The 23350-nt window shown below is 39.0% G+C and overlaps 1 protein-coding gene across 2 annotated transcripts in view; it reads right to left on the bottom strand.

The window, feature by feature from the left end:
* ccdc93 (coiled-coil domain containing 93) overlaps positions 1-21971 on the bottom strand; it is a 44499-nt gene extending 22528 nt beyond the window's left edge. Inside the window, exons 1-12 of one of the 2 annotated variants that reach the window (XM_008109686.3) lie at positions 21712-21971; positions 19973-20086; positions 19301-19395; positions 16754-16865; positions 16009-16107; positions 15440-15496; positions 9200-9300; positions 7043-7060; positions 6367-6403; positions 4052-4144; positions 3011-3061; positions 1041-1127 (exon numbers count right to left, since the gene is read on the bottom strand). In XM_008109686.3, the coding sequence (XP_008107893.2) occupies positions 1041-1127; positions 3011-3061; positions 4052-4144; positions 6367-6403; positions 7043-7060; positions 9200-9300; positions 15440-15496; positions 16009-16107; positions 16754-16865; positions 19301-19395; positions 19973-20086; positions 21712-21747 (900 nt within the window). In that variant the 5' untranslated portion in view covers positions 21748-21971. The remainder of the gene's footprint in view (positions 1-1040; positions 1128-3010; positions 3062-4051; positions 4145-6366; positions 6404-7042; positions 7061-9199; positions 9301-15439; positions 15497-16008; positions 16108-16753; positions 16866-19300; positions 19396-19972; positions 20087-21711) is intronic. The other variant, XM_003214890.4, reaches the window with a different exon arrangement.
* Positions 21972-23350: the final 1379 nt, after the last annotated feature.

The following is a 23350-nucleotide window of genomic DNA, read 5'->3' as shown; positions in this document are numbered from 1 at the left end:
CCAGATTGCTAAAATATATAAGTAGAAGAAAGATCAAAGGGAAGAAAAATAAAGAGAAGGAATGAAGAACAGAAAAATGGATTCCATCTAAATAAAACCCAACATAACACCATGTATGAATTACTACTGTGAAAATACTTGTTGTTAAAAAGTAAATGGTATTTCTTTATAACAGATACCAAAGGCCTTTTTCAAATGAAGAGCACTGCTGATTTCTCCTCTACCTAATTCTTTAATTAGCAGCATGCAAAGCCTTTTCATGGTTCCTATCATTTCACAACCACACAGGCACAGAAACAACATGTACACATAAAAAAAAGGGGGGGGGGAGAGAGTAAATATACAAATGCCCATCTTTGCTTGCAGTCCCCAGCATCATCTTCCAATGTTTTTGACTGTAGGGAGACAAGTCAAGAAGATGCTGTGGCTTGCAGGTAAGACTGGAAACTGGCAAGACTCCCCCTCCCTAATTCTTCCAAAGAGGTGAACTCTCTGGAATTAAAGTTCTCAATGGATGAAATAAGTCTTTCCACCAGTAGGAAGTGTGGATTAACTCAGTGTTCAAAGCAAATTTCTCCTTTCATGGAAGTCTCTCACCAACTAGCATCACCACTATAGGTAAAATCCAGTCATGTCTGACTCTGAGGGTTGGTGCTCATCTCCATTTCTAAGCCTAAGAGCCAGCGTTGTCTGTAGACACCTCCAATGTCATGTGGCTGGCATGACTGCATGGAGTGCTGTTACCTTCCTGCTGGAGCTGTACCTATTGATCTACTCACATTGGCATGTTTTCGAACTGCTAGGTTGGCAGGAGCTGGAGCTAACAGCAGCCGCTCACACCACTCCCGGGGTTTGAACCTGGGACCTTTCGGTCTCCAGCTCAGTGCTTTTTAACGCACTTCGCCACCCGGGCACCACTATAATGTCTAATTATTTTTTTTAATGGAAGCTAGAAAGCAGAGGGCCAGAAGGCTGAAGACTACACAGGCAACTGTTGGAGCATGGAAGGCTGAAAACAAGAAGAAGCAACAATCACTTACCTTTTCGGCATATTCTGATACAATCTGCTTGATCTCATCAGACTGGAGTCCAACAATCTGGCCAACAGTGCTTGCAGTCAGCCTGCCCTGCAAATACAGCACAAATCTCATGAATATATGGAAACACTTCTGCTTCAAGAGATATGACACTTAAGTGCACCTGGCTTTCCATGAACACAACATGACTTGGGTGGAGCAAAGAGATGGGGCTGGAAACGAGGATAGGAAAAGAAACAAAAATAAAAGGATAAAGATGGCCAAGACAAAGGCCAATGGCCATTAAGACTCTTTGGGAATCAACGATCTGAACTGATCTACAAGAGTGGGACAAAATAATTTTACTACATGTAAGGAAGGCTGCCATGGTAGTGGCTGTCACATTAAAAGGTATTGCAGTAGCTAGCTATAAGCTAGCTACTTAATAGCATTAAGAGGCACTATGTTTTTGCATAGGAGTCCCCGGTGGCACAATAGGTTAAACCCAGGGAGCTCCCTGGGGTGAGCTCCCATCTGTCAGCTCTAGCTTCCCATGAGGGGATATGAGAGAAGCCTCCCACAGGATAGTAAAACATCCAGGCATCTCTTGGACAACATCCCTGCAGACGGCCAATTCTCTCACACTAGAAGCGACTTGCAAAACCTCTTTGCATCTGACGTTCTGAAAAATAGGAACACTAATGTTATGACTCTTGGTATCTGGTTGGTCAATGCAGGAATATGAGGGGCATTAGCCTCATCCAATAGGCTTCTTTATGTTCTCATAACATCAAAGAGCAACAGTTGATGCCGATCCAGTGCACAAGCCTCTGGAGTCAAGTATATGCAAAAAAAGACAGGATACTGCAGGATCTGCCTTTAACTGGGAGGAAAACATGCACATGTAGACCATGCACCTAATATAGGAAGACTGTCTCTGTGCCCCCTCTGCTTAATACCTAAATATGGAGATCAGTAGACAGTCTGCATGATAGTACATGCCATGTGAGTGAATGTGATCTTTGAAATGGCGAAGCCTTTGTGCAGTGAAGCAAGGAGGCATGAAAGCTTATTCATGAGAAACACAGCAGAGCCATTAGGATGTACATGAACTGCTGACGATTGGCAGACATGGGATCAGTCAGTTCAGCTCAGCTCAGCTCCACAGGGTTCCTCCTTTCCCAGAACCTCCTTGTTAAAAGTGAAGAATTCATATCTACGTTTGTTTTTTCCCTTTATATGTCTTGTAGACTGCCTGCTTTTACTGATTGGGCATAGGCTAATCAAAAAGCTCCAATGAGGCTACTATGTTAGTCTCCTGCAGCTTAACTAAAAGGAAGGGAGGGAGGGGGAGAAAAGAAATGTGGCAGCACAGCTTTTGTTAGCAAAAGAAAAAAGGGGAAAAGGCATGACAATAATAATAATAAAAACTACGACAATGGAGCAGCAACAACTGCTTACATCTTAGATGGGAGGAAAGATCTGCAAGTAATAGTACCTTTTCCGTTATCCATTTAAAATAAACACTATGCCTTTATAGATAGACCTGACTCAGAGGCAAAACAGCCTACAAGCAGGATCACTATTTAAGCTTGGTGATCTTTTATGTCAATTTACAGTGTAGCTTAAAGCTTCAAGCAATCTCAACACCAGTTAACCTTATTTCCAAGGTTGTGACAGCTTTTCAAACCGACTTGCAGGAGCAACGAAGGGAGTAACAACAGGGTTGCAAATAAGTTGTACACGCTGTGTCTACCAAGCTAGTTTAATAAGCACAGAGAAGAATCAGACAACAAGAAATGAATGTCTTTTAAAAAAATCCAGCCAAGTTGCAACTCAGTCAAATTTCAATTAATATTCAGGTGAAGGAAATCAGGCAACAGTAGTCATTTGCAGACATACTTCTCTTGTTAAATTGTCATGTTTATTTTGTATGTGTTGCCAAAATAATGAAAGTTTAACAGCAGCCATGTTTATCAACACAAACAACTTACCTCTTCCGTTCCCATCGCAGCCATCTCAGTCATCAATGTTTTAATACGAAGCTGATGAAAAACAAGAACAAGATCAAACATATTAAACTTACACAGGATTTCCAGGTGAGTTTTTTCACAAACAGTTGTAGAATACTTTGCAGATGATCCAGACCATAGCAGATCTCACGCTGCTGACCTAACACAAGAAGAGATGGACACGCACAGAAATAGTTTGTTCTGCTTACTCACTGTTTTGGGTTCATAAACAAGGGAGGGACATCACACCCGCTACCCTCCAAATGTTGGATTGCAATTCCCATCTTCCCCCGATAGTGAAAGATTATGGGAAATAGAATCATCGATCTCATGCAAACAAAAAACAAATGGGAAATGTCCTTTTCTTTAGGTAATCACACCTTCCTTAGAATAATGACACTTTACAATTATGCAAATGATCACAGACAGGTAATGAAGATTTTGCTAAGAAATGGAGGCTTGCAGTTGAATATTTAGAAAGGAAAAGAACAGTAAACTTTAAAATAACACAAGGGGAATTTATTAATACAAAATAAGGATAGGTTTTTTTGAGATACTAGTTTCCCACTGAGTGGTGTCGGAAGACATGGGTGGAAGGTTCGGTGGAATGGCATATCTGTATTATGTGTGTTTGATTTTTTTTTGTTTCATTTCACATCCTTTATGTCATTTACACACATTTTTAAAAAAAGATCACAGATAAGTAGAGCTCCATTTGGGAATAGTATTATAGAACATTGTAGAACTATAGAGATAATCCCAGGTAGTTCAGCATAAATGATTTAGATGGATGTAAATGACCATGTACTATTGTTGTGTTTTATTATCTTTATAGTCTACAAGAGGGCAAACAGATTTAAGGAGTACATATTCAATTACTGCTGCAGAACGGTGTGTGTGTGTGTGTTAGAGAGAGAAAAAGGGAGGAATTCAACCCCTAAGCACCCACATTTCTTCTTTATATAGTGGAAAGGAGAGACCCCCTTATCAATTCTATCTGAAATTAGCAGAGGTTATGCACACCTCCTCAGCAGCTTGAAGGTCATCTTCATTGTAAGCATCAGGCTTCCCTGCTGACACGAGCCCAGCAGGCAGCACCATTTTCTTGTCTTCTGCCTGCCAAGAAAAAGAGAAGCATCCCTCTAAAATCAAGACAAACAGGCAACTAAACAGTGTCTGCTTAAAATCACTGAAAGGTGGGAAGCAGAAGAAGATAAGAAAAGAAAGTGGGGCACAAATACACAAGACATTTTATTCCTCTTTCTTTTTTTCTACTCCTTTTATGCTTTAGCAGACATTTGTAATCTGTGGTTGTAATCTGTGGTTTGATATATTTTATGTAGATTCTCAGTTCCTACGAGTAAGGTCAAATATCAATCCAATACATAATACATGTACTATCTATTAGGTTTGTGCAAGCTGGGTAAATCGCAATCTGTTTCGGTGTCCCAGATTTTGGTGAGTATCCCGGTCAGTTTTTCAGGAGCCTCCCAAATTTGGGAGGACAGAAATCTATTATCGATCCAAGAAGGTGAAATATTCATTTTCTATCTGGCCCGATGGCAGCAATGGGGGGGGGGTTCCCCAGGCTCCCCTTCCCATTATTTTAGGCATCGTTTATCCTTATATCCTTCATTAAAACCTGGATTTAAAGCATCAGAGTTAAAATACCGCTCTTTCTGTGATACTTTCCCTTCTGTCTGTAGAGATCTGGGTTTAATAAAGGGCTTAAGATCCTGGGATCCTATTTCTGGGATCCTTAGAGAAGACCTGGGTTTAATAAAGGGCTTAAGAAAGAAACCAAAAGCAGCTGGTTTTTGTCAGCCACTATTGTTGTGGCCGGGAAACAAATGGTAGCAGAGCCCATGCTGTTACAGGCTTCCAAACCAAATCAGCAGAACAAGCCAAAGAAAAATGTGCAAAATGAATCCGTGCACAGGCCTACTATCTTTATATCTGTCCACTCTTGTAGGACCATGCACATTATGTACATGGATTGCCAGGTGAAATAGTACTCCTGTATTGTTTTTATTATTACTACTATTACAATGCAGCTGTATGTCAGTGAGACAACTGTTCAATTATGATCTGTTTTCCTACAGTCACAGCTGATACAAGAAAACTGCTTAAATATGTAAATAAAATATGTAGTAGCAAAAACAAGTAGGAACAGTGATCTCCTCTACAATATTTGAGAGTGTAACATCCTTTTCAAATTTATGTTAAAGCTGAGACACCCATCCCCAATGTTGTTGTACTCAACAGGTTCCCATTACCCCCTTCCAACATGGCCAAAGGAGAGGGATGAGGTGAGCACCACCAACACCTGAAGGAGGGGGATTCTCACAATAGCAAAGAGGACAAACAAGCTTATTTTTTTTAAAAGTCCAAATGTAAATAAAGCTTATGAATTAAGATACAAACTTAATACAAACTTACATCAGTTCATTCAAGAAGACCATAAAATCAAAGGTACTTTATATTTTAAAATAATATTGTACTCAGAAGCTTGATAAAAATAGTAACATACAGTAGGTCCTCCACTTTTGTGGGGGTGCAAGATTCACATAAATGTGGAAATACATGAAATTAAAAAAAAAACACTTTTTAAAAATCTAGGACAACATCTCCCTAAAAACCTCTAGGTCCTCCTGAAAGACTCTATGGTGAAGTTCTGGCATAAATTGACCACTGGGGACCTAGAGAGAACATACTAATCAAATCAATGAATAGGCAAATTTGCACAAGTTAAACCTACAAATGTGGAGGCTGAATGTAATTGTTTGGCACCTGAAAATTTCCCTACGTACAGTAGAGTCTCACTTATCCAAGCTAAACGGGCCGGCAGAAGCTTGGATAAGCGAATAACTTGGATAATAAGGAGAAATTAAGGAAAAGCCTATTAAACATCAAATTAGGTTTTGATTTTACAAATTAAGCACCAAAACATCATGTTATACAACAAATTTGATAGAAAATGTAGTTCAATATGCAGTAATGTTATGTTGTAATTACTGTATTTACGATTTTACCACCAACATATCACGATATATTGAAAACATTTGACTACAAAAATGGCTTGGATAATTCAGAAGCTTGGATAAGCGAGGCTTGGATAAGTGAGACTCTACTGTATTCTAGAAATTTGCTCTACACCCAAACCCAATTCCACTGTCACAAATCAGGGTAGGTTTTATGGACAGAGAAAGGAGACTGAGGCCATCCTGTCTCACTGTTGTTCATGCTAGAAATCCCATATGGTGCACAAGCTTTTGGAATTCCACCCCCAGGTTCCACCCTCATTGCATCTCTATCCTTTGAACATGGACAATTCTTACCTTCTCAAGTTTTCCTTGTCTGCTGAATCCGTACCTCCTATGATGAGGAAAGGAATGAACAAAACAGAACAAGATTTTATATCTGGACTGAGTTTAGGATCTTAACAGAAGCTTTTTAAATACATGCTCAAGTTATCTCTCGGTGCTTTAAAAAATCCAAACAAGCAGAACACAACAATCCAGGAGGGGCGCATTTTCAGTTGTATACTGAAAATAAAGCTATGAAAAAATATTTGAGGAGCATTTGGTAACCTTGCCTCAGACCTAAAGATTTTTCTAGATTTCAGCTGTACAGAAAAGTGCTGCTGAATTCCCAACAACCACCCATTTTCACTACAAAAACACTTCTCTTGTGCCCTCCAAAGCATACCTTTGGACTGAATTAATTAATTGCTAAAATGCCAAGTTTTAATTTGGTGACTGCCAAAATGATAAGGGTGTTGGAGCCAGTCATGTTTCCAGAGTGAAAGCACTCCACAGTTGGGTGCCATGGCTGAGAAGGTGTATACAAACACACACACACACATTTCAACTTTAGTACTGAAAAATTCAGTCATGAGTTTTAACTTAGTAGCACGATTAGATACAAAACATGAAGTTAGTAATGGGAAAAAAGCAAACTTGAGTGTCAGTCACCTGAAATTAACACACCCATGCACGAATGAAAAATACTCACAAAAAATAATCAGTGAAACTAAGAGGAAAATAGCAAAAACAAAAAATAGTAAATTTGGAAAACATGATGACTACCGCACAGAACCTGCTGAGGTTAAACAGAAATTGTTGCTCAGGAAGCATATTAAAATAGAATCTAAAGAACCTTTTTGTGACATTAGTTATATGTCTTCCAAATGCAAGATGAAAAATTGGGTTTGGCATACAAAATATTTCACAATAGGTTGGAGGTGTATGAAAAATGCTAAAGAAGCTTCCCATTGCCTATTATCTTTCGGCACCAAGTATATCCCCCTTTTTGGAATACTGTATTTCACGGCATAATAATAACACCCCTCTTTTGGGATCCCAAAATTGGTTTCTTGACTTTCTTTGTTTAATCGTTGTATTGCAGCTAACTGGGTCTGGGGCTCTCCCTCATCTTATTTGTAATCCACACTGATTACAATATGTTTAACGATACTTAATATATTTTTATCATTGTAGTAGTAGATACTTGTCCTTTGAGCCCTTGGGAACTTATTTTTGTTTTTAGTGTTCTCCCTCTTTTACCTCTGAGGAGGGAGAGGACTCAGCAGGCTCTGGTTTGTATTTCTTTTTAAAAAGTATCTTATCTCTGAGGAGGAGGCCAAGTCTGTGGAGATCCCCAGACCCATCTGCCTCCTGTTTGTTTGCTTTGCATAATGGGCACATCCCCTTTTCTGCAAAACAAACATAGCATCAGCATCAGTACATAGCATCAGCTGAGTAAGGGGATCTCCTCAACAAGCACAAAAGGAAAATAAAGAAGAGGAGAGATACGGTATCTGCCCACTATATACACAGTTTCATAGATGGAGTGGGGAAAATATGTGCAGCAAGCATCAATGGCAGGTAGGAGTAATGATGTACTGTACAAATAGCAAAATGGGTATTAGCTTCTAAGCCCAAGAGATGAACTTTTTATTGTTTTTATTACTTGTCACATTGATATTCTGAATTTTACTCCAAATGAAATCAAAGTTTCACAGTTGAGGGTTCCAAAACCTGCATCAGTGATCAAATCACAGCACCACACTGATGTTTGATATGATAATGAAAACGTATTGCTGCCATCAACATTTATTTTGTGGTGTTGGGTTTAATTTTTTTACATATTGTAGTAGATGGTTTTTATAAGAAGCTGATGTCATCTAATTATACAGTATATACACAAACACACACACACAAGGAAAACATTGCTTAAAGAAAAAAATTACTATGAAATGAACACAAAACTCAAAAATGGGAAAGGCAGGACTTCTTCTCGGCATAGAGACATAATGACTGATTCCCTTTTTATATGTCATTTCAACTAGTTATCACTACTGATATTAAAAGTGCATATAAATCCCAACAAAAATGGCACCACCTCTTTCTCTTATGCTTATCTCCACCTATGTATACTTTGTTTTCTTTTTAAAACCAATCGTCTTTGTGCCAAAGGAATGTTTTTGGCCTTTTTCTTTGTTTTAAGGGAGGTTTAAGGCATGGTAACACTGAGAGAAATGTGGTCCTGTAAGGGATTACCTTTAAATCTTTAGGCATTTAAAGATGAAAATGCATTCATGGCCAATTGTCAGGGTCAGAGAAGAATATTAAAAAGGAAAGATTTTTTTAAAATGCTACCTTTAAGGAATTCTTGTATTTGACCCAATACTTAAGGTCTACCTATCCACATGATTTGAAAATTTGAGGGGTTCTAGATAGCCTTATTTTGCGTAGTATATACTTCCCATGTGAGCTAAATGGTCAACCTGAAATGCATGTAATACATTCCTGTAGCTGTACGCACAGAGCAGGGAGATGAGGGATATGAGTGTGACCACAACTAATATAAGTAGCAGAGAACTAATGTGCTCACTTCCCATGATCGCAATTTTGAGAAGGCAGGATATTTAAAAAGCTAATTCCTATCCTCAAAGCCCTGCTTTTTGATGTCCTGGGGCCATCTGGTTGGCCACTGTGGGACCAAAACAATGCATAGCACTACGTCAAGCTGTGAAAACTCAATTTTTCTCTCAATTTGTGTGTCATCATAAATTTTCTCCCTTAAGAAATCTATTATTGTTTCCCAAGAAATATGAGCATTACTGAGAATGAGGCTTGAAAGCCACTGCTCTTCTCAGGAATGGCTTACCTGCCATATTCCAGAAGCGTAGCATGAACTTTGGATTCCTCATCTATTAATTTTTCTGCTTCTGCTCTTCGTTGGTATTTCCTTTGTGGCTTATACACCTCCTGAATGACAAGAAATGAAAGAAATTTTTTCAGATTTCCAATGAATTGTAACGGAATTACACATGACAACTGTCTCAATGTCCTTTCCTCATAGAAACATCTGAAGGATGAGCCGTGGTTCACTATTGCAGAGCTTGGAAACTGAGCTAGAAAGCAGTATTGCTGATTTTCTGCTTTCTTTCTTAAAAACAATAGCAAGTAACATAAAAGCAAGAAATTGTTAGCCACTTTGAGTACTCAACAGGGAGAAAGGCGGGGTATAAAATAAATAAATAAGCAAGTTTACAAGAATGAGGAAACACTATTATGTTTATTTGTTTTTGGCATAACAAACATTGTTAGTTACTTCACATGGTACTTTACGACTTTTCTAGAAAAATACAAAAGCATTTTATGTTTTTCAGTTACTATAACAGTTTGACTACTCATATGGTTTACTTCACACACTGTACTTTTGCATAGATTTTATTCTTTTTTTAAACCCCCACTACTCCAAAATGTCCAATTTATTCAATCTTAGACATAACTGCAAGACATCTAAAAACAGAATTGAAAAATGATGGTAATGGAAAAAAAAGCCTCCCATAATTAGGGATACGACTCAATTTTCCGTCACTGAATAATGTTTTCATTTATTTCTTCTTACTAATAATGATATCTATGTACTAGCTGCTTACTTTAAAGAGTCCAACACAAACACATAAAAATTAATTGTGGCATAATTGGAGTAGGAAAATGAAAAACATGCTTCTAAGACTCTCACTTAAGCTTGAGTACTCAAATGGAAGGCAAAATTGTCAAATTGGACACAACTTGCATCACATTAATTAAATCACCTTCCATTCCTTAGTAAGTAGATGAAGCTGTTTCTGAGCCTCTTTGCCACTAATTTTAAGGCGTCATCTACACTGAAGAATTAATGCATTTTAACACCACTTTAACTGTCCTGGCTCAGTGCTATCAAATAATAATAATAATAATAATAATAATAATAATAATAATAATAATAATAATAATAATTTATTTATATACCACCCTATCTCCCAAAGGGACTCAGGGCAGTTTCCAATCATAAAAACAACAAGTATATTACATAACCACATAAACATAATATTAAAATAAGATAAAAACCTATACAATTAGATAATACAATAAATAACACTTAACAACAACCTTGATCAAGGGGACGGGGACTATAAACCAAATATATTAACATAAAACATTTTGGAATAGAAGAGTCTTATACAGTATATTCAGGTCCAGAGATCGGCGGTATACCAGAATGACTACTCAAAAACCTGCCAAAACCACCAGGTCTTCAATTCCTTACAGAAAATGTTCAAAGTAGCAGAATGTCTAATCTCCTTTGGAAGTGCATTCCAGAGCCAGTGGGGCCACTGCCGATAAGGCTCACTCACTCGTCCCCACCAACCGTACTTGAGACGGTGGTGGGAGCGAGAGGAGGGCCTCCCCGGCCGATCTCAAGACCCGCATAGGAGAAGATGCGATCGCGGAGATAGGCAGGGCCCGAGCCATATAGGGCTTTATAGGTCAATACCTGCACCTTGAGTTGGGCCCGGCAGTTTATCAAATCATGGGAGATGTAGTTTTACAAGGCCATTAGCCTCCTTTGAGAAAGAGTGATGGTGCCTCACCAAACTACAACTCCCAGGATTCGATAACATTAAGCCAGCAGTTCTCAAGGTGCACTCCATAGAGCCCTTAGGGTTCTGCAAAGTACGGTCAGGGTCTCCATGTTTCCCTCCTCCTCTGAAGTGCTGGTGGGGGAGCAATCTTCCTTCCCTTCCTCCCCATGCCGACCCTTTTTCTCGCACCTTCCTTGGTTCCAGGCACCTTTTCCTGTATGGCAGAAGGGGGTTAGACTTGATGTCTCCTAGGTTGCTATTATTATTATTATTATTATTATTATTAATTATTACTACTACAAAGGCCGAATGGTCATCTGTTGGGGATGCTATGATTGCACTTTTCCTGCATGACAGAAGGGGTTTGGACTAAATGGCCCTGAGGTCTTCTACTGAAATATTGTTAAGTGTATGTTGGTTAAAATTGATCTTTATTTTAAATATAGTATTGTTCTTTCTTTGTTTGTTTTTTGCACTACAAATGAGATATGTGCAGTGTGCATAGGAATTTGTTTTCCCCACAGATTCGTTCACACAAACATTATCCATTTATCTGCCATTGGCCTGGCAGATACATTTTCAAACATAATGCAGCCCATGTTCAAAAATTTGTCCATGCCTGATATATATATATATATATATATATATATATATACATTATATGTAATATAATATATAAACATTTCTTGGAGTATCACAAGAAACTTTTCCTTCAAAAAGGGCTCCTCGGCTGAATAAAATTTGCCATGGCAGTTAAAGTAGAGTCAAATTGCATTAATTTGACAGTAGATGCACTTTAAAACAGCCAAGCAGAGTTGGCACTATTGCTAAACAGAGTGTTGTTGACACCTTGGTTGGCTGATCCTTTCTCATAAAATGGCAGCTAAAATAATTGATGGTTAGCTTCAATTTTTAAAGTATTTCTGACTCCTGTAAAAAGGCACATATGGGCATTTTCTAACTCAAGTACGAACATGACTTGGCCAACTGTCTACTATACACTGGCCAACTAGCTACCATACAACTTGACTGAAAGGTGAGCTGGGGAAGATTTTACTTGCTACTTTGCTCCAGGTATTCTGGGAACCATAATCCATATAACACAATTTCCAGACTTTGAGTTGTTCAGTACCCTTGTTTCTCCTTAGCTGTGTATTACTTTTGCAATGCAGAACATTCTGTTCTGAGAAAAAGAAAAGCAAGATGCTGATCATTGTAGTTTGCTTGAGATAAGTGATTATCATGGTTACATGAGTCAAATAATGGACTGGAAGGGAAAGGAGTACAACAAAAGAAAAGATAAAAGGATCAAGTAGATTCTTTAAAGAAAATGCACTTCAATGCAGCCATCAGAGCTTTTGTAGAGTGCTGCAGCAAAAGGCCATCACTGCCAGAAATTCTTTGTAAGAAATACTACTGAACAGCAAAGAGTGAATTCCTGACTATGACAGTCTGCACTTTCTTCCAGACACAATGACAAAGGCAGTTTACTTTCTCCAAGATACAATGACAAATGAGATCACTGTTTCCACAACTTGGCTTCTCTACTCCACTGACTCTGACTGAGGAAGATATGTCAAGAGCTTTTTTAACGGCCCTCCCTTTTACAAATAAAGTGTTCTGATCAATGCTGGCAGTTTCCCAAGTGGGAAGTCTTTTTCAAACGCTAGCGTATCAGCTGAGATGCAATGGAAGTCATACAAAATTGCATTACTTCGGAGTGCATAATGTTCTGTTTTATGTGATCTCTTAAAACTGTCATCACCTCATACAGAGGCAAAGGTAGGGGAAACACGAGTCTCAAAAAAAAAAAAACAATACAATGTAACTTCAGTGCATTAAGCTTCTGTAAGCAATACAAATGTTTACACTAAACTAAAATTAACAGACAGCTAACTGATAAACAAACAGAAAGCTCAAAACTCATCGCAATAAACCTGTGAACAGATTTGTTGTAAAATCTTATAAACCAACCGGTCTCAACTCCTGGTACTCAAGACTGCAACTTTCAGATTCCTGAACACTATCCATGCTGGCTGTGGCTTCCAGGTGCGAAAGTTCTAAACATCTGACCAATGGATAAGAACCACCACTATACATGTAGGCCAACACCCAATTATATCATTGTGTTTGAACATTTTCAGAGTTAATACTAGGCTTGTATCCAATACTACTTATTACAGCATGTACAAATCGGTGTGGCGTGTGAACAGGAAAATTGCAAAGCAACAAGCTGATTGGCTGGGCCACGCCCAGGCAGCCAACTGAGCCTGGGATTTTTGGCTAGTTACAGTTTCTGTTGGAGCTCAATGTGTTTTGGAAAGGAGCTTAGCAAGAGAGGCTTTGTTCCTAGGCTGCTGGAGGAAGATGTATTGTATGGACATGGAAAGGACTACTTGAATTCTCTCTTAAAAGAATATTGTGTGGGTTAATGCAACTGTTCACATGACTGTACATATGTTGCTCTACATTCCAAAGAGTAAAGGTAAAGGTTTTCCCCTGACATTAAGTCTAGTCGTGTCTGACTCTGGGGGTTGATGCTCATCTCCATTTCTAAGCCGAAGAGCCAGCATTATCCATAGACATGTAGTCATGTGGCCAGCATGACTACATAGAGTGCCGTTACCTTCCCGCCAGAGCGGTACCTATTGATCTATTCACATATGCATGTTTTTGAACTGCTATGTTGGCAGAAGCTGGGGCTAACAGCGGGAGCTCATCCTGCTCCCCGGATTCGAACCGCCAACCTTTCGGTCAGCAAGTTCAGTGGTTTAACCCGCTGCGCCACCTGGGGGCTCCTTTCAGAATAAAAGTTCCTGTTATTTACTGATCATCTGGGTGGCATACTTTTCTCTGGCAAGACAGTATGTGGACTGGTCAAGCATGAACTACACATGATTTTCATTTCGTCATACCATTTGCATAGCAGAGGTGATTGTAATGAATGAAGAGATATTCAGCTAATGGTGCAATTGATTTCAGTGGGACTTCTAAAGGACTTAGAATCATAGCTTTAAGGTTTAACTCTTCAAATAAATTGGCTAGTGTATATAAGTAAGATCCCTTTGTATGTGCATGGGTTCCCAGTCAGGCCAGTTACCAGGAAACGTGAATAAGACCAAAAGTCATTATATAAAATGACTTCCAGTATTGACGTGTCACAGAGTTGCTTTGTAGGACCTATACTCCACCTCCATCTCCCCTAGGGGATTCGGGGCGGCTTGCAGGGGCCAAGCCCGGATAAAACAAACAAAGCAAAATAAAACAACATCAGAAAATACAAAACACGAAAATTAAAATGAACATTTTAAAATATAAAAATAATAAACATCATAAAAACATGGATTTGGCACCCAAGTAAAAAGGATAAAAATGAACTGGGTAAAGTGCAGTGTGTGAGTATTGTAAACAAGATAGTTAAAAGATGTTACCATCAATAGGGAAGCAACTTGGGATGGGGTGGACCATGTGACTATAATAAATAGGTGGGGCATAATAAAGTGCAACAGATGAGGAAATGGTCATAGATACAAAGACTATAATGGAGATGAGGAACTCAGTCTCCGAAAGCCTGTTGGAAGAGCCAAGTTTTAAGGCTTTTCCTAAATACTGCCAGAGTGGGGGCTTGCCTAATCTCCCCAGGGAGCGAGTTCCAGAGCATCTAAAAAGACTGCAAGTTGTACACATTTAGGAAAAGTTCTCATCAGAAGGCATTATTTTCCTGCTGCTGGAAAAGTGCCATGATTCTTCAAGATTCTATCATTTTACCAGAACATTCTTATAGACCATATTACTAATGATAGAAAGAGGGTGGGAAAAGTTGCATTTTAGACTACTACTCACACTTCCTGCCAACACTGGCTGGGGCATTCAAGGTCTTTAAGCCCAAAAAGTTAATTTTTCTAAGCTGAAACTTTTTTACTATATTCTCCATTTTGAATAACGTCCTTTTCTAAAAATGCATTCTTCTTTTATTAGAATTATTTAGGAGTATAATGGAAAACTATGATATCCCTCCCCCCAAAAAACCCAGCAGATTAAAATTTTCAATTTGAGTTATTTTCATTATGAAACAGGGAAACAATTTTTATACACATGGTGTAAAAATGGGAGGAATTCTAACAAAAGAAATATTCTAGGTATATACTAAATTCAAACCAATACATAATCTAACCATGCCTAATCCAATTTTGATGAGTTTGGCACAAGCCTTGCAGCTCCCATCATTTAATAAATTGTGAATTTTAACTTTATACATTGTTTAATTGATTTTAAAATAATTTTTATATTTGAACTTTTATCAAGGTTTTGTTTTTAATAATTATTTTTTTAAATATGTGGTTAGCTGCCTTTGAGTCCCAAACAGAATGTAAATCAATAAAACAACAGGGTTGATGTCCAACAATACCGCAGGATCAAGTATCTCTGATTTAGTGTATTTGGAACTAAAATAATCTTACAAGAAATTCCACATGATTGAGGCTCACACTTACAGTAATCTCACTCACTGCTCTGACAGCCTTGTCTTTTCTTTGCATGAAGTCATCATCCTGAAAAGGAATTAATACAACTTTGAAGAGCAGTAACAACTACAATTCAGCTCCAACACTGCAGACACAGATTGTTCAGCTGTATTGTCATCTTATCTATAATTATGGTGCTCAAATAATCAAAGAGTATGATGTACCAACTCTGTTTAATACAATGAGTCTGCAAACCTACATACTTAGCTAGGACTAAGTCCCACTGAGCTCAAGGACTATAGTTATTACTTCCCCATATTATAAAATATTATCTTTATTTGGGGACCAGAAACTCTCTTCTTTATTAATGCCAAGCTTTCGTATTATAAGGGTCAAGTCTATAACAGGCCAAGATTTCCTATTATAAGATGAGCCTTCTTATTCTAAGGACATCACTTATAAGATCCTACAGTAGTTCAAAAAGTTTGATACATTTTACATCCTAAAACCTGAAGCAAAATCAGCTGCAGTCCCATCTAATTTCAAGAAAATTAAGAAAAATTACCTCTGCATTACAAAAGATACAGTCAAATGTTTACCTCTGGTAGACTGTGGGTCTTTTGAAACTGAGATACGGAATATGAACGAATGTAATCTCCCATTTCTTCCCGGGTTTCTATAGCACGTTTCACCAGCCACTGCCATCGAGCAAATCAAAGGTGAAAACTGTTAGCATCAGGACAACAACTTATATACATTCGCAAGAAGTAGACATATCACAATGATACTGATAAAAACACATCGAGAATATCTTGTTAATAACTGATTTATATTTTTTTTCCAAAAAATATATATGCATTTTAGTTTTTTTCCAAAAAGGGGATGACATAGAACTGGTTAAAAAGTGAGGAGCCACGTGAAAAGATAAATATTTAAATGTCACCTAGCAATAGTTAAGGATCAATGCCTATACTGACATATACTTGGCTTAAAGTAAAATTTTCAAAACTAAGTAAAGGATGAAGTTCCAAAGTAGTAAAGCCTCCAGCCATTCAGATGTTTAGGATCCAACTCTCACCAACTCCACCCAGAATGAAAATGGTGTTGATGGGAGCTGTAGTTCTGAACACTGGGATGGCCCAAAGGATTCCATAATGCTTTATTGAAAGCACTTGTCTTCCGTCAGAAAATCCATTCTACTTCACTTTTACCAATGCTATTTCTCTAAGATCACTTTCCAGAGGCTATTAGACTTGCTGAAGATAAAAAAAAATCTTAGAGGGGGGCACCTTATATTTGTGTCAGCAGATAATCAATTCTAAAAATAAATCAAGGAGCACTTACTTGCACCACTGGAAATATATGGATGAAATCCAAGCCCTGTATTTGATGAGGCTCCAAGCGATGAGGACACTTCATTCTGGGCAAGACTGACACTATTTTTTCAGTTAAGGCGCTGGAACAAGTAAAACATGAGATAATTTAGGGCAAGAGGGCAGAGCAGGAAGAGAATATGTGGGCAAGGAAGACATTTACTAGCCTAAAAGTGCCCTCTAGTGGCCAAAAGAGCTGATTTTAAAAGGAAGATCAAAGGAAAGGACCAACATCATAAAGTGGCAAGGGCATTAATGAAGCCCTTCATTAAGTTAGAGTTATTCTTCCCAAGTGTTCCTTCTTCAGATAGGCAAACAATCAATATGAAAACATGCACAATACGTGAGCCACATTCACCAGGACTGTAGCTATGCCACCACTTGATTTCCACTTCAGGTGTACAGAATACCTCTGGATATTTTCCGTCATGAAATCGTTTTGTTTGGGCTCTAGTAATGCTCTGGGATTGTCTGATGTAGTAACATCCCTGATTTTTTTCCCCCCGTGTCAGGAGCGACTTGAGAAACTGCAAGCCACTTCTGGTGTGAGAGAATTGGCCATCTGCAAGGACGTTGCCCAGGGGACGCCCGGATGTTTTGATGTTTTTACCATCCTTGTGGGAGGCTTCTCTCATGTTCCTGCATGGAGCTGATATAGGGAACTCATCCACACTCTCCCAAGGTTGGATTCGAACTGGCAACCTTCAGGTCAGCAACCCAACCTTCAAGTCACAAGGCTTTAACCCAGTACGTCACCGGGGGCACCAGAACATCCCTGATACTAAGCATAAATAGGTGAATGAGAGACAAATGTCCAGCAAGTACTCCAATGGAGAATGGTAAAAGTTGGAAGGAAGGCAGCTGTTGGGTAATCTACAACAGTGGTTGTCAACCTGTGAGTCTCCAGATGTTTTGACTTTCGACTCTCAGAAATCCTAACAGCTGGTAAACTGGCTGGGATTTTTGGGAGTTGTAGGCCAAAACACATAGGGGCCCAGAGGTTGACAACCACTGATCTAGAAGCATGTGGACAACCAATTTTAGAAGCAAGCTTTTTAAGGCACATACACACTTCCAGGAGACCAATTATATTTTGAAGCATTCCTCCCCCAAGCGCTTGGTTTCAAGAAATGCAGTTTCTTGTCCCTACAATTCCAGTAATAGTGATGTGCACGACATAACAAATGCAGGTGGTTGTTCTATGCGATGCTTGATCTAGGTCAAGTTAGAACAATGCAAGAAATTTCCTTCTTAAGGAAACCTAAGAAGTACCTGTCCAACATCTACTTGGAAACTCCTAATGCAGGAGAGTTCTCTCTTTGGATGTCCTTCATTCAGGAACAGAAAAAGTGAGGCACTCCAGGTACTACAACTCTCATTATTCTTCAAGATTGGCAATTCTTACTAATGATGATGGAAGCCACCATACAATAACTTCTGGAGGATCCCATGTTGGAGGGTCCTGTTTTTACTAACATTGCCTTTCTTACACATCTGAAGCATGAGTTCTGGTACAAATGACAGAATAATTTGAATGCAGTGGATTACTTCCTAAAATAACACACACACACGCACACTAACATTCACTACATCACTGCCTCTCAAGATATCTGAGACTAGAGCTCCTCAGTGTAATAGGCACTAGTACCACATTCCTTCCCATTGGCTACAATTTGTTTTTTCTCCAGGAAACTCACTAGAGAGTAACAGCCAATGGCTTGGCAAAGGGATCACCACTTTGACCATTATTGTATGACCCTTTCATATATAGCAAGACCCCATATTGGTAGGGATATGTTCCTAGATGGATTGTTGTTACGTGAAACTGCAGATATCACCAAATTGACTTACTGCTGTTTCAGGCTTACTATAAAATTGCACTGGAGGACCTAGTTTTCTAGAGAAGTATTCTTTATAGGCAGCCATATGGTAACTTCCAGGTAAGTATATTAATGAATCACCTGGATAATATTGAAAATTCCATGGAAGAACATTTCCTCCCTCCAGCAATGGGTAAATGAAACCTGGCTAAGCTGTTCGCATTTCATCTTCTGGAAAGATCCAGATTTGTGCTATAATAATCTCTACTTTGATATTCGTTGGACAGGAGTATTTTGACCGTCTGCCTTCAAAAACATTAATCTGTCTATCAGAACACTACTGAATTGTCATCACTGTGATTAAGAAAGCACAACACCATTTAAATAGATAAAATGCAGCATACTGTATGTGAGAGTTTCCTTTCTTCTAACGTTCTTAAGTTATTTAAGCTTCTGTCCTATTTTTGTGGCAATTGTTAACCTTAAGACATATGAAAGCTTTAGAGCTGGAGCCGAGGAATGCGGGAGCTTCCAAAGTCCAAACAGCTGAAGAGAGAAAAATTTGGAGAAAACCTTAAGACAGAGACCTTTTATTACAAAAGAATTCAATGGATCCCATCTACAAGTTTCACTTCTGAATAAGACTTCCTCTAATCTTATTGCATAACTGAATAAAAATACACTTTATAGCAACTTACATTTTCTGACCAATGGTTGAGTTTTCTTGAAACAGTAAGTCAACATCGATGTCAAAATTGCATGTTGTGATACACCAGGTCATGCCACCAACCACCTACAACAAAGCAAACACTCTCATTTTACCTCCAGCAACTGTTTGAGAGGGAAAAATGTACATATAAAACATCTATCAAAATGGTTTAAAACTTTTTAAAACCCACACATTTTCACCTCTAAATGTAATTTTCTGCAGGGACATGATATCCATGCTAACATGGAGAGGTACAATGCAAATCATTCCAAGGGCCAGTTTTATTAATTCAAGAGCAGAGTGGCCATGCCAATATGGTTTTGCTTACTTGACGTTCCAGCCACAATAATAATTTTGCCTTTCATAGTGTTACATATCTAGAGAATGCTAAGTGGTAGCAATACGGGTTGAATCCAGGCACTTTGAGTCCCATTTGGAGGAGATAAAGCGGGGTATAAATAAATAAATAAATATAATAGTAATAATAATAATAATCCATTTCAATGTAGGTCACAATTCAAAGGTTTATGGAAAAATTAAAATGTGTATGTGAATACTTCTGTAAGGCACACAATGTATATTTTAGTGTACTTAAATTATTATAATGGGCAGGTCTATGCACGATATCATAGTAGACCAATGTACCTAATTACAACCTTACCTTGTCAAATGGGGAAAGGCCTTTAATTCTTGCTCTGAAGTACCCTGCTGCCACCAGCAGCTCTAAAATTTCACTTAGCTTAATGTTTTGTTCTTCATCCTCTCGGGTTTCTACCTAAAAAGATTAAAAAAATCACCTCATAAATGCAAACATTAATATCTGACAACAAATCTATTACAATTTGTGTATTTTTGTTTATTTGATTTACATTCTGCCTTTCTCCCAACCTGAGATTCAAGGAAATGTAAATAATCAGCACATTATCTCACAGTTCAAGATTACCGGTACTTCTGTATAGCTAATTCTGGCCATCAAGATTCTGCTTTTTCTTTTTTTACATCTTGCATAATTCACAGCTTATTTTACTTAAAAACACTATGATTAAAATGGTGGTGGTGGATGCTTGTAGTATATTTCCTGAGATTTGAATCTAGCAACTAGATTCTGGGGAACATGTCAGGCATGGAAGCTTTTAACAATATTTTTCAAAATGTCACACAATTTTATATAAATCCATGAATTTAGCTAAAGCCAAAGTTATGTTCTGGTTTTTTTTTTTACTCCGTGGACTGCATGTGAAGTTACAGTCACACACTCCAATAATGCTTCTCTGTTTTATTTTGCATTGTACTGCATAAAATTACCATCTGGCTATATATATTAACATGTATATGAAACAGGTACCGCTCTGGTGGGAAGGTAACTGCACTCCATGCAGTCATGCCAGCCACATGACCTTGGAGGTGTCTACGGACAACGCTGGCTGTTCGGCTTAGAAATGGAATTGAGCACCAACTCCCAGAGATGGACACGACTGGACTTAATGTCAGGGGAAAACTTCTACCTTTACTATATGAAACATTAATGACTTGTATATAAGGTGTATATGAAACATAACATATTTAGACTTGGTTTCCATCTCCAAAACATCTCACTATATAACACATACACACACACACATATATATCAGAATTCAAAAATCTGAACCAAACTACACATTACAGAACACTTCTAGACCCAAGCATTTTGTGTAAGGGATACATAACTTGTATATCATAAATGGTGCAATTGGCCACTGAATAGCCTTGCAGGTTCAAAGCCTGTCTGCTTCCTGTCTGGGGGAATCCTTTGTTGGGAGGTGTTGACTGGCCCTGAGTGTTCCTGTTTTCTGAGTGGTGCTCTTTATTTACTGTCCTAATTTTAGAGAGTTTTTTTAATACTGGCAGCCAGATTTTGTTAATTATTCTGTGTAGATGCACCCTGAATTATCAGCTTCAAACTGGAATATATAAGTCCCCACTGCCAGATAACCTGGGATAAGCAGATAATTTGGGCTCAGAGATCCTGGGATAAAGGGGCAGTGTGGAAGGGCCCTGGGAAATCCCTTCCGGAGCCTACTCCATTGCAAGGGGCGTTTCCTCCTGCAACTGGGCAAAGCATGTCAGCCTGCCTCTCTCTTGCTAGGGATCCTTTCCATAAGGACGCGCCCACTTGCAAAAACACTGCAAGTGCACACACTTCTTTAGGGGATCCCCAATTCCAAAAGCATCTATGGACCCCCCCCCCCACCCATTTCCTTTTGGGCTTGTATTATTATTGTCTTCCACAAAATATTGCATTCTCTACCCCACCCCAGGTGCCAGAGGAAGAGCAAGCAAAAAGAAATACATTAATATAAAATATTAAGCGCCAGGCTATATGAGCATCCTGAGCCCGTTGCCAAAGTGGGGTCCCCTTACCTCCTGGTGTTCCTGCTGCCCCTTCTGGGTCCCCATGTCCACGCCGTCTGTCCGATCCTCCTTCCTTTCTACCTCTCGCCAATCAGTCTCGCCCCTTTCTTTGCAAGCCTGAGTGCGCTTCGCCCCTTCCGCAAGAAATGTATTCTCCCTCCCTATTCCATGCGTTGGTTTGTCCCATGCCCTTGCTAAACAGCTCGCCTAGTTGGCTCAGACCGTACCATCCTGTTAAAAAGAAAAGGGGGGTGAGTGATCCCAGGCTGCTCATGTGACTGCTTGGAACGGAAGAGAGGGCGGTGTTCTGGACTGGAAGGAGGAGTCTGCCAATAGCAGGGATGAAACTGCAACAAGGATTCAGCGCCCAGGAGGTTTTGGTTTCAAATACCCCACCGTATTGGCTAGATATTATTATAGGATGACCTTTGCTCTCCGCAGTTGAGTATCGAAACAGTGGTTTATTTCTTAGGTTTTTAAACTTATTATAATTGAGCTGTAGCTCTTATTTTTGAAGTTATTTTTTATTAATTTTTTCAAAAATGTAGTTCCAATCTAATAAAAAATAAACACGGTCATTCTTCGGGTTTTTTTGTAATGCTATGAGCTCCCTTGGGTCCTTTTGGGATATATATATATATATATATATCCAGCCAATTTTAAGCATGAATTTTAAACTCGTGTCTGGTGTTTAATCTCTGTTCTGTGTATTTAAATATGTATTTTATAGAAATACACATACACACATATATAATGGGAGCCCCGTTGGCACAGCATCTTAAAGCGTTGAGCTGCTGAACTTGTGGACCGAAAGCGGGGAGCGGAGTGAGCACCCACCGTTAGCCCCAGCTTCTGCCAACCTAGCTGTTTGAAAATATGCAAATGTGAGTAGATCAATAGGTACCTCTCAGGCAGGAAGGTAACGCCGCTCCATGCAGTCATGCCGGCCACATGACCTTGGAGGTGTCTATGGACAACGCCGGCTCTTCGGCTTAGAAAAGGAGATGAGCATCAATCCCCAGAGCTGGACACAACTGGACTTAATGTCAGGGGGGAAACCTTTACCTTTACTTATATATATATATTATAGAAATATGTATATTTATAGAATTGTACAGGGTTTATGTGTTTTAATTATGCAGTAACTTGCCTCAAGCCATGAGGAGAGGCGGGTAAGAAATTTATGATTACTATTATTATATACCCAATTCAATAAATAAATTATGCATTTGCAGCTTCCTTTCACACTCTAAGATTCTCAGTCCTACAACCAGCTTCCACCAAATGCCTCTTATGTAAACCGTGATCGCCAGAATTGGATTTCTAGAGCTGCAGCTATACCAGGCATGGGCAAAATAAGGCCCGTGGGTCAGATGTGGCCCCCTGAATGCTTACCTCAGTCCCTCTCATTTTCCCTGTCCTCTTGGCATAAAGATGGCAAAAATATGGGGGAGGAAGGCACATGGCCGCTATGAGCCCTTTGAAGCGCTCTCAGCCACCATGTGCCTCATCTCCCTCCCTGCATAAGGACTATGAAAGCGACCCCATCCTTATGCTGGGAAGATAGCTCAAGGAAGGCACGCAGTGGCTGAGAGCCCTCCAGAGCCCACTCAGCCACTGCCTGTCTCGCCCTCCTCCTGGCATAATG

The sequence above is a fragment of the Anolis carolinensis genome, chromosome 1 (genome assembly GCF_035594765.1).
Source record: "Anolis carolinensis isolate JA03-04 chromosome 1, rAnoCar3.1.pri, whole genome shotgun sequence".
Lineage (NCBI taxonomy): Eukaryota > Metazoa > Chordata > Lepidosauria > Squamata > Dactyloidae > Anolis > Anolis carolinensis.
The sequence above is the reverse complement of the archived record's forward strand: the minus strand, read 5'-3'. Positions and strand labels throughout refer to the sequence as shown.